This window comes from Budorcas taxicolor, chromosome X, assembly GCF_023091745.1.
Source record: "Budorcas taxicolor isolate Tak-1 chromosome X, Takin1.1, whole genome shotgun sequence".
Lineage (NCBI taxonomy): Eukaryota > Metazoa > Chordata > Mammalia > Artiodactyla > Bovidae > Budorcas > Budorcas taxicolor.
The window spans coordinates 92921457-92933561 of NC_068935.1; the positions used below are offsets into that span (position 1 = coordinate 92921457).

General features: G+C 44.9%; 1 protein-coding gene across 1 annotated transcript; it reads left to right on the forward strand.

Annotated features, from left to right (window-relative positions):
* The first annotated feature begins 4346 nt into the window (after window positions 1-4346).
* On the forward strand, window positions 4347-12105 carry APEX2 (apurinic/apyrimidinic endodeoxyribonuclease 2). Its single transcript, XM_052663237.1, has 6 exons — window positions 4347-4592; window positions 5699-5782; window positions 6397-6577; window positions 7123-7269; window positions 8328-8397; window positions 10812-12105. Exons 1-6 carry the CDS (start codon window positions 4436-4438, stop codon window positions 11715-11717), a joined length of 1545 nt encoding a protein of 514 aa, XP_052519197.1. The 5' UTR covers window positions 4347-4435; the 3' UTR covers window positions 11718-12105.

Sequence of the window (12105 nt, forward strand, 5' to 3'; positions counted from 1 at the left end):
GACATGATCCCTTACTGGAAAGTGATTTGGCAATAGGAAGTTAAGAGCAATACAAATGTTCATTTCCTTTGTTCTAATTATTCCACTCTTGGGACTCAGTCCTAAGCTTATAACTACCAAAACATGAAAAAGCTTAAAGAACCAGCATTTTAATTTTAATTGCAAGGGTATTTTCTGATGGCAACAACCTTTAAGTCCATCAGAGGGAATGTAACCTTTAATTCTTCCAAGGAGAAAAGCAGCTCTTTAGGTATTTTTTGCAGACATTGAGGATGATGGTTGGAATTCTGGGGGAAAAGTAATTATACTGCAATTCTGGGTGAGGAACCTAAGGATGCAAAGTTATACTTTCCCCTGGATATTGGGCAGGTCTATTATCTCTATTCTTATGTTCTCAGGAAACAAGTCACTAACCTGCTGATGCTCTTGCTTGTTCATTCATTCAGCAAACATTTATTAACTCCTAACATGTGTTGTGTGCTATATTAGGAGATGGGACTAATGAGATGAATCAGACATAGTCATTGCTCTCAAGCTGCTGGCAGTCTAGTGATGGAAATAGAAATCAGTGGTAGCTGTGCATTGTAAGTGCTGTGACAGAATGGACGATAGGGTGGTGTGGGGGCCCAGAGAAAAAGTGGTGCATAGGTGATTATTAAAAAACAAAAAACAAAAAACTTACTCAGGAAAGTATTCCTTGAGCTGATTAAGATATGGATTGAATCTTGGCTCTACTACTTCTGTGATACTGATTCAAATTCATTGAACCTCTCTTATTTAGCCTTAATGTCCCTTACAAAGTTGCTCTGACAAGGAAGTGAGATAAATGCATATGGAAGAGCCTTGGGTTATATTGGGAAACAGTGCTGCTCTGGACATGGATAATCCTCTTAGATTCTCTGGGTCTTGATTTTAATCATCTGAGAAATGAAGAGAAAGTACTGTCAGGTCACATCCTAGGGATGCTATAAAGCCAAAGAAAAATAATGGCTACAGGGTGGGCTGGATGAAACTTCCCCATCTCCCTCTCCCAGTCCAATAAAGCCAGAGGCCCTCTCCTAAGTCTTACTCCATTAGAGTGCTTCCCCACCCCTTCATTTTCCCCATGGTTTATTCAAAAGGTTCAGTACTATTTTGCAGCCTGCCCCCAATACACTTTGATATCTTCCCATATAAATGCACATAGAACATTTCATTATCCTCTCCTTTTCTTAACAAAAATTATTTTACATCGGAGTATAGTTGATTTATAATATTGTGTTAGCTTCAGGTGTATAACAAAGTACAGCATATACATACATCTATTCTTTTTTAGATTCTTTTCTCATATAGATTATTACAGAGTATTGAGTAGAGTTCCTTGTGCTGTACAGTAGGTCCTTGTTGATTCTCTATTTTATATATTATAGTGTGTATATGCTTTTTAAAAATTGAGGTAAAATTTGAGTGCTCAGTCATGACTGTTTGTGACCCCTTGATCTGTAGCTTGCCAGGCTCCCCTGTCCGTGGGATTGTCCCAGCAAGAATACTGGAGTGTGTTGCCACTCTCTCCTCCAGGAGATCTTCCCAACCTAGGGATCAAACGCGTGTCTCCTATGTCTCCTGCACTGCAGGTAAATTCTTTACCGCTGAGTCACTGGGGAAGCCCAAGGTAACATTTGCACAACATAAAGTTAACAATTTTAAAGTGTATGATTCAGTGGGATTTAGTACATTTTGCAATGATTTAATTTATGTGAAAAATCAAAAATAGATAAACACACAGGGAGAGAAAGCAAATTGATGGCATCCAGGTGCTCGTGGTGAAGGGCATAGGGACTAACTGCTTAATGGGTATGTGTTTCCCTTTAGGCGATGTTTTGGAACTAGGAAGAGGTGATGGTTCCTCATTCCTTTTATTATTATTTTTCATTATGGTAAAATATACATTGCATAGACTTCCCTGGCAGCTCAGACGGTAAAGCATCTGCCTACAATGTGGAAGACCCAGGTTAGATCCCTGGGTCTGGAAGATCCTCTGGAAAAGGAAATAGCAACCCACTCCAGTACTCTTGCCTGGAAGATCCCATGGATGGAGGAGCCTGGCGGGCTACAGTCCATGGGGTCACAAGGAGTTGGACACAACTGAGCAGGCATGTGCTCACACACCCACCCAACCTCCCACCAAACACACACATATTTCCCTGTATATATGTACCACAATTTCTGTATCTGTTGATGGATATCTACATTGCTTCCATGTCTTAGCTATTGTAAATAGTGCTGCAATGAACATTGGGTACATGTGTCTTTTAAAATTGTGGTTTTCTCAGGGTATATGCCCCGTACCAGGATTGCTGGGTCATATGGTAGCTTTATTCCTAGTTTTTAAAGAAATCTCCAGTGTTCTCCACAGAGGCTGTATCAACTTACATTCCCACCAACAGTGCAGGAGGATTCCCCTTTCTCACACCCTCTCTAGTATTTATTGTTTGTAGATTTTTTTTTAATGATGGCCATTCTGACCAGTATGCGGTGACACCTCATTCTAGTTTTGATTTGCATTTCTCTAATAATAAATGTTGAGCATTTTCTCATGTGTTTATTAACCATCTATATGTCTTTGAAAAACTGTCTGTTTAGGTTTTCTGTGCATTTTTTGATTGGGTTGTTTGTTTTTCTGATATTGAACTGCATGAGCCACTTGCTTATTTTGGAGATTAATCCTTTGTCAGTTGTTTCATTTGATATTATTTTCTCCCACTCTGAGGGTTGTCTTTTCATCTTGTTTATGGTTTGCTTTGCAAAAGCTTTTAAGTTTAATTAGGTTCCATTTGTTTATTTTTGCTTTTATTTCCATTACTCTAGGAGTTGGGTCATTACTCTAGGGACTTCTCTGGTGGCTCAGACGGTAAAGTGTCTGCCTGTGATGCGGGAGACCCAGGTTCGATTCCTGGGTTGGGAAGATCCCCTGGAGAAGGAAATGGCAATCCACTACAGCATTCTTGCCTGGAAAATCCCATGGACGGAGGAGCCTGATAGGCTACAGTCCATGGGGTCGCAAAGAGTCGGACACAACTGAGTGATAATTAATTAAATTAAGGAGCTGGGTCATAGAGGATATTGCTGTGATTTATGTCCAAGAGAGTTCTGCCTATGTTTTCTTTAAGAGTTTTACAGTTTCAGGCCTTACATTTAGGTCTTTAATCCATTTTGAGTTTATTTTTGTGATGGTGTTAGGAAGTGTTATAATTTCATTCTTTTACAGTTAGCTGTCCATTTTCCCAGCACCACTTATTGAAGAGACTGTCTTTACTCCATTGTGTATTCTTGCCTCCTTTGTCAAAGACAAGGTGCTCATAGGTGTATGGGTTTATCTCTGGGCTTTCTACCTTGCTCCACCCGTCTATATTTCTGTCTTAACACGCTTACTTTCAATTACTTTTGGGCAAAGAGGGCAAGGCCATACAGTGGAAAAAAGACAGTCTGTTTAGCAAGTGGTGCTGGGAAAGCTGGACAACCTCATGTAAATAAATGAAGTTAGGACACTCCCTTATATCATACACAAAAATAAATTCAAAATGGCTTACAGAGTTAAATATAAGACATGACACATTAAAACTCCTAGAAAAGAACACAGGCAAAGCATTCTTTGCCGTAAATCCTGATAATATATTCTTAGATCAGTCTTCGAAGGCAAAAGCAATAAAGCAAATAAACAAATGGGATCTAATCCAACTTAAACGCTTTTGCACAACAAAGGAAACCATAAACAAAAGGAAAATACAACCTATAGACTGGGAGAAAGTAATTGCAAACAATTACCAACAAGTGCTTAATTTCCAAAATCTAGAGCCTTTCTTACTGCTCAGGCCTTCAGCCACAAAGCTCCCTTTGCTCAGTCTGGCTTCCGCGTTTACACGCTGGGTTATTCCAGACACTCCCAGCTCCCCACCTCAAAGGCTTCCGGGTACCAAGGGGTGCGGTCTGAACACTAGGGGCGGGGGTTTTGGTCGCTGCGTGCTTCCGCTGGCTGCGCGGTTCCGCTTAAGGCTCTGCCACTTGAATAGTGGTGAAATCTCGTTTGTAAGCAATCAAAAGCACCAAAGGGACTTTTGAGCAGAGTAGAAACGGAATCAGACTCAGGCACACGAGCCAGTGTTGGGTGGTAGGAGAAGCGCAACCCGTGACCTTTCTCTCGCTATTCATTTCCCCTAGGGGAGACCGACCGCACCTTCCCCATTAGCTTCCGCTCCTCCTGCCAATGAAAACTGAAGAGCTTGAAGCCCCGCCCCACGTACGTCCGACCGTTTAGGGTGGCACTCACTAGAAAGCCTGCGCAAATGCGCGCGCGCGCGCGCGGGAGGCCCAGGCCTGCTGGACTTGAAAGTTTCCAGTGGTTCCCCTAGCGCCTGTGTTGGGCGCGGGCTTAAAGACATTGTAATTAGTTGTCGACATGTTGCGCTTGGTGAGCTGGAACATCAATGGGATCCGGAGCCCCTTGCAAGGGGTGAAATACGAGGAGCCCAGCAGCTGCAGCGCCATGGCCATGGGGCGCATTTTGGACAAGCTGGATGCAGATATCGTCTGTCTTCAGGAGACCAAAGTAACCAGTGAGCACTCAAGAATTTAGGACCGCCTACCATACTTTCCCCTTTCTGCTAACTTTTTCCCGCTGCTCCATATACTTCACTTTCCCATTTCTTTATTCTTAGAATCCTCCCCTTAGAGCCAATTCGGAATCCCGATCTCCCCTCTCTGTTTCACGCTCTAGCTAGATCTCCTAATTCCCACATAATCTCCCGGCCTCGGCGAAATCATAATTCTCTCCCCTTTGCAGTTTCCATCTTGTTTCACATCCCAATTCCTACTCATTCTCCTACCCCAGCTAAGTCCCCCGAATTTCCTTCCCCTACACACTTTCCATCTCCCACTCCCAAGTCAGATTCCCCCAATTTCCCTTTTCTGCCCGCAGTCCATATCCTTTAATTCCCACCCCATCTTTGTCCCCAGTTTAGACTCCCTAATTTCCTCCTTTTTAAACCTCTATCTAAAGTCACCAGATCCCCTTATCTCTACCCCCTGTCTCCTCCCCAGCTGAGTGCTCGGTTGCTAAGTCATGTCTGACTCTCTGCAACCCCATGGACTATAGCCCCAGGCTCCTCTGTCCAAGGGATTCTCCAGACTAGAATACTTGAGTTGGGTTGCCATTTCCTTCTCCAGAGAGCCTCTCATTCCTACTTCATGTCCACCCCCAAGCTTAGACTCTGGTAATTCCCTGCACACACAACGCCTCCACCCCCCCTGCCCCACAGCTCAATCCCCTGATTCCTTTCCGCTCCCACCCAACCACCTTTAAGACCAGTTACCTACTTTCCCTGCATCCTCTGTTCAAATCTTCCAATTCCCTGTCTCTCCTACCTCCTGCTCAGATTCCCAGTCTTCTCTCCCATATAACCATTTCTTACCCCCAACTTCCTCCAGTCACCTAGCCTTTTCCCACCTAATTCTTCACCTCCCATTAGGTAGTCTTCCCCTTTCTTGTAATTCTGGTATCAGTTTCCTCTATCGTCCCCACCTTTCTAACTTCTCTAATCATAGATACTTAATTTTCCCTTCCCACCCTGGCTCTGATGTGTGCAAGAAATTAGCCTATAGCTATAATTCCAGGCCTTTCTAGTTTTATCTCTGATGTAATCTTACATATTTTTTCCCCCAGGGGATGTGCTGACAGAGCCCTTGGCTATCATTGAGGGCTACAACTCCTATTTCAGCTTCAGCCGCAACCGCAGTGGCTATTCGGGTAAATGGGTCTTTCTGGGGACTTTAAAGTGATGAGGGCAGGTGGAAAAGGGTTCTCAATATTTAATGAGAAGGCAGTAAGAAATTAGGCTTTTTATCTACAGAGATAAAGCCACATAAGATTATATGAAGGATTTTTTTTTGTATAATATTGGATTGCAAAAGCACAAAAGTGGTGGTTAGTTATGTGAGCTCTGGAGCCTGACTGCCTGAGTTTGAATCCTAGCTCACTTCTAGCTGTGTACCCTCTGGCTAGCTATTTAACTTTTTTATGCTCAAAGTTCCTCACTTTGAAAAGGGGGATAATGTGTACTTCTTAGGGCTGTTGCAAGAACTGAACTTATTAGTTCATATGATAATAATAATAGCATTTTCTGAGCAGCTAACATGTAAAGCACTTAGAATATTAGCTGTTATTAATCTGTATCTTTTCAAGATGAAGGAACTGAGACCCAGGGTTTGAGTAGACTTGCCCCAAGTATCCATGGCCCTTGAGTCATCAAGAGAGCTATGCTTGATGAAGCTGAGCATGTGACCTGTGCAGGGGCAATAGGCTGTGCAACAGGCTGTTGACTGCCAGGCCTGCTCAGTCTCCAGTACCCTCTCTGTCTCCAGGTGTAGCCACTTTCTGTAAGGACAGTGCTACCCCAGTGGCTGCTGAAGAAGGCCTGAGTGGCCTGCTTTCCACTCAGAATGGGGATGTGGGTTGCTATGGAAACGTGGATGACTTCACCCAAGAGGAGCTTCGAGCTCTGGATAGTGAGGGCCGGGCCCTCCTCACACAACACAAAATCTGGTAATAGTCCACATCCCCCTGTCACCCATCATTGCTAGTTCAACTCTGTGAATGTGGTGGTTCTAAGGCTTGCCTTATAAACATGCATCCACCATTGGAAAACTTCCTGAACTTGCCATTCCTGGACTTTAGTCCTGGCTAAGCTACCTAGTTTGTGACCCTGAACAAATTTTATTCTTCTCTGAGTTTTGAGTTCTCTGTCTCTGCTTGGGGCTGAGGTGGGAGGGAGCCTGGTTGGGAGGCCTAACATTTATTACCACAGGTGCCTCAAAAGCAAGTTAGTCAACCTTGAACTTACTGCCCCAGATTGCTCTCCTTCTGTGGCCTATCATTGTGAATGGCAGCACGTTACTTGGTTTACCTGTGTGTCATCATAGGTATAGTCAATCCTCAAGTCCTGTGTATGCCAGCTCATTCATGTTTCTCTATCCCTTTCCTTTACTTTCATCCCATAGACAACCTTGAGTGGAAGTCACATGCTGTGGGAAGGGGAAGGGTGGCTTGCAGGTGATCCCTTTTTGATGGGCTGGTTCTCTTCTTCCCAGCACATGGGAAGGGAAGGAGAAGACCTTGACCCTAATCAACGTTTACTGCCCCCATGCGGACCCTGGGAAGCCTGAGCGACTCACCTTTAAGATGCGCTTCTATCGCTTGCTGCAGATCCGAGCAGAAGCTCTCCTGGCAGCTGGCAGGTACCGTAAGCCTGTGCAGCAAGGATTCCTTGAGCTTGTCCTGGGTGCCCAGTCCTGTGTCAGGACCCATTGGGAGGGATGTGGGATCTTTGTATTTTGAATTCATTCACAGCCTAGTTGTAGACAACAGCATGCCCAAGGGAATAGGCTCTTCTGTTTAAGAGCTTGTGAGGACCAAGTAAAGTGATACAGATATGAGTTTTGTACTCAGATACCTCTGGTCACATACCATGGCTTCTCCTTTTACTCACTATGAGCCCAAAAGCTAGTCCTGCCTCTGTTTTCTCTTTTGTAAAATAAGTATATGAAACCCTGAACGTGAAAGTCACTCAGTCATGTTGTTCTCTTTGCTACTCTATGGACTATACAGTCCATGGAATTCTCCAGGTCAGAATACTGGAGTGGGTGGCTGTTCCCTTCTGTAGGGGATCTTCCCAACCCAGGGATCGAACCCAGGTCTCCCGCATTGCAGTTAGATTCTTTACCACCTGAGCCACCAGGGAAGCCCAAGAATACTGGAGTGGGTAGCCTATCCATTCTCCAGTGGATCTTCTTGACCCAGAAATCGAACCGGGGTCTCCTGCATTGCAGGTGGATTATTTACCAGCTGTGCTATCAGAGAAGCCCTATATGAATCCCTACCTCAGTAAAGTTTTAAGGGTGAAATAAGAGGAGGGTAACGTACTTAGAACAAATGAAAAGTCTTGTCCCAGAGAAGGACAGGAAAGTGAGGTTGGGTTGGAATAATCAAGAGATGCTTCCTAGAGGGAATGGTACCTGAGCTCATCTTTGAAGGATCAGAAAGATGCCATTTGGTAGAGATCAGTGAGACAATCATGTCAAAAAAGAAACAGTTTTACCTTTGGAGATCAGAATTGGGTTGGTCATTTGTAAAAGGCATCAAGGTTATAGTGAAATTGGAGAGGTGGACTACTACGAGTTGCTGTTGGATCCCATCTTCACGTCTATGTGGCAGGTGGCAGATCTTGGGCCCAGGAGACAGTAGATGGGCCAGGACTGCTGCTTCCTTTTCTTGACATTCATTTTATGTTTTTCAGCCATGTTATCATTCTGGGTGATCTGAATACAGCCCACCGCCCCATTGATCACTGGGATGCAGTCAACATGGTAAGGTTCCCATTAGGCCTTTGATCTCACTCCTGACTGATTCTGTTCAGCCAATCAGTGCTGTTTTTTGGCCCAGTGGCAAATATCCTTCGTGGAAAAGCAGAGCTTAGTTTGAAATTCTGTTCTCAAAGCACTGAGGATTATGCTGTGGACTCATTTATCAGTCAGTTCTGACTGTTGGCCCCCCAGAGCTCTCAGCATGGTGGTTGGCTATGGACACATGACGAGTCAATTATAGAATAGTGTCTGGACTTCAGGGGAGATATCTTAAAATGGCAGAGTCTTAAAAGATGAGTAGAAAAGAACTTGGGGGTGGAGTGGAGAGCAAATCATTCTGGCATGATGAGCAAAGACTGCAAGGTGAGAATTTGGCTGGTGTGCATTAGGAACTACAAGTCCCCTTCTTATTAGGGGATGACAGGGAAGGAAGGTGAGTAGCAGAGGACGGGGCTAGAGAGTTCCAGTCAGATTTTGAGGGCCTCGAACTCCACATTATCTGGATCATTTCCCTAATAGAGTATGTTTCCTGCTCACAAATCTTTAATACCTCCCAGTTACCTTGCAGACATGCAGAGCAAACACCCAGGCCTGGCATTCAAGGTTCTTCCTTGTCTGTGCTCAGTCTTTTATTCCCATCCTCAGCACCCCTTCACACTCCATCCACTCCACCTAGGTTTTCTACTCTCTGCCCATTGCACAAGTTATTCTCATTTTGGCTTTTCTCACTGTCCTCTGAATTGGTGGGCATCCCCTCCCTTCTGTTTTCTTTTCTTGTATCAACCCCTCATCTCTGAGTCCCTGTAGGCCAATGATTCTCAACCTCTGAAAGCACATTAAAATAAGTAGCTTTACAAAAATATCAATACCTTGATGTAACCGTAGACCAATTAAGTCAGAATCTATTGGATGTGAGGCCAGGGTAGCAGTATGTTTTAAAAACTCCCAGGCTGATTTTATTGTATATTCAGTCTGAAGAACCACTGTGCTAGAATCTTCAAGTCAGTTCTCATCATTGCTTGCCTCAAAGAAGAGGCTGTAGGAAGATTCCTTGATTGGTTTGCAGAAGACCCACAGGACATAGATGTGTCTCCCAATGGGGAAAATGAGCAGAAATGAGATAGAGACTGGTGATGGTCATGGTGGGGAAGGAAGTATACACTGCAAACTGAAAGCCATCAGTCCTCCCTACCTTATTCCTCATCGGGTATTTACTTAATCTGTTCTTCCTGCTTCCTGTGATAGTGTCATACACCTTTATGTGTTCTCTTCTTAGTTCAGAAATATCCTAGATCTCTTGAGTGCACTTTATGTGTTCTTTTTTTCCCAACAAAAAAGAATAATACCAGATGACATGAAAACACAATCTTTCCAAAATAGCAGAATATGTCCACTTCCCACAAGACCAGCTATTCTAGTCTCATCCTCCCTAAATGGTACCGTCCATCCTCTTGGTTGCTCCAACCAGAAGCCAGGGAATCGTGTTAGTATTGTCCTTCTCTACCCTGCCTTTTCCCATTCAGTTGGCCAGTGAGTACTGTCTATTCTAGCTCCAAATCATCTCTTAATTTCATTTTGTCTCCTCTGGCACCACCCTAGTCTAAGTAACCATCATATCTTGCTTATGTGGACTATGATAGTTATCTCCTATTGGTACTCTGGTCCATAGTCTCATTGCCCCTCCAGTCTTCTGGGTACACTGTTCCCTCCCTCCACAGGCCCATTGCATAAGTTGTTCTCTCAATTTGTAACACCTTCTGCCTGGGTTATTCTTGCTCAATCTTCACTTCTCAGCTCCAGATCTCTTGCTAAAAGAAAGCCTTGTTGGTCCCCAAGACTAGATCAGGGTCCCACTTTGTCACTCATATCACACCTGGCACATAGTCAGTGTTCTTTGAACATTTGTTGCATTGAATGGATGAGTAAGTGGATTGGGTGGATGATGAATTAGGAATCAGAGCCAAAGGAAGTATTCAGTTGTGAATCCTTTGAGCCCCTCAAATACCAAAACAAATACCAAAATAGTACTAAAGGGTTTACATGAAAAGGCAACAGTCTTAACTCCTAATTGTAGCCCAACTTCCTGGAGGTAACCATTCTACACATCTTATTTTCCATTCCCTTGGTGAGCAATTCTGAGAATTGCTTTGATTAACCAACAGGAAACTTTCAGGCCCAGGATTTATGGCCCAGTGCAAAGTAGATGTAGCTTGATGCAGAAGTAAAAAGAAGCATGAGCTTTTAAATCAGTAAGGATGCAAAGTGAATCCCAGCTCTGCCAGTTCCAGACTGTATGACCTTGAGCATTCTTCTTTGGAACAACCACATTTTCTTGTCTGTAAAATGAAACAGTTAGTCCCTTACAGTTCTAGGCATCTAGTTCTGCCTCTTTCTTTGTCTTCTTCCCTTTTCCCCAGGAATGCTTTGAAGAGGACCCAGGGCGCAAGTGGATGGATGGTTTGCTCAGTAACCTGGGGTGCGAGAATGGCTCCCACATGGGACCCTTCATCGATAGCTACCGCTGCTTCCACCCAAAGCAGAAGGGGGCCTTCACCTGTTGGTCGACAGTCAGTGGTGCCCGCCATTTGAACTATGGCTCCCGGCTTGACTACGTGTTGGGGGATAGGACCCTGGTCATAGACACCTTTCAGGACTCCTTCTTGCTGCCTGAGGTGATGGGCTCTGATCACTGCCCTGTGGGTGCAGTCTTAAGTGTGTCCTCTGTGCCAGCAAAACAGTGCCCACCTCTGTGCACCTGCTTCCTCCCCGAGTTTGCAGGTACCCAACTCAAGATCCTACGATTCCTGGTTCACCTCAAACAAGATCCTGTGTTCAAGCAATCAGCACTACAGCCCAGCAATCAAACACAGGTATACATGCGCCAAAACAAAGCCCGTGTGCGCTCAACTAGGTCCCGGTCAAGTAAAACTGTCTCTAGTAGAGGCCAAAAAAACCTGATGAGCTACTTCCAGCCATCCTCCAGTCGCCCCCAAACTTCTAACTTGGATCTTCCTAGCCTGGGCACCCTTATGACCCCAAAGACCTCAGAAGAGGACATGATGGCCAATGTGGTGGAGGGGCAGGCCAAGGCTTCAGAGGCCAAGGATGAAAAGGAGATACGGACCTCATTCTGGAAGTCTCTGCTGGGAGGACCCTCTCCCATGCCCCTCTGTGGGGGACACAGGGAGCCATGTGTAATGCGAACTGTAAAGAAGCCAGGACCCAACCTGGGCCGCCACTTCTACATGTGTGCCAGGCCCCAGGGTCCTCCCACTGACCCCTCTTCCCGCTGCAATTTCTTCCTCTGGAGCAGGCCCAGCTGAACCAACGCAGGCCTAGCGATGTCTGACATAGTCTACCTTGTATGGTCTGAGGCCAACTTCCTCCTAAGCTGCCTCCTCCTTCCTCAAGACCTCCTTTCTTCCTCCTCTTTCTCCTCCTCCTCTTCCACCTTCCTCAAGGACCCTTCCCCTTTCCTCTTTTTCTTCTTCCTCCAAAGCCTCCTTTTTCTCTTTTCTTCCTGCTTAGTTCTTCCTCATTGGTGAGCTTCTTGTGCTTAATGCTTGTGACCCAGTCCCCCACCCCACTTCCCACCTTCCTCTCAGAAGTACACCAGAAGCAGTTGCCCCAGGAAGTTGTAATTTTAAACCTCTTCTTACCTTGCCAGAAAATGTATCTGTGCCTAAATAAAGTCCATGTCTTTGTTATAGT

Excerpts from the sequence above, each read along its gene's own strand:
- APEX2 (XM_052663237.1), top strand. The coding sequence starts at position 4,436 with ATGTTGCGCTTGGTGAGCTGGAACATCAATGGGATCCGGAGCCCCTTG. Across the intron at positions 4,593-5,698 it reads TCAGGAGACCAAAGTAACCA|GGGATGTGCTGACAGAGCCC; the intron begins GTGAGCACTCAA and ends TTTTTCCCCCAG. Across the intron at positions 7,270-8,327 it reads GCTCTCCTGGCAGCTGGCAG|CCATGTTATCATTCTGGGTG; the intron begins GTACCGTAAGCC and ends TATGTTTTTCAG.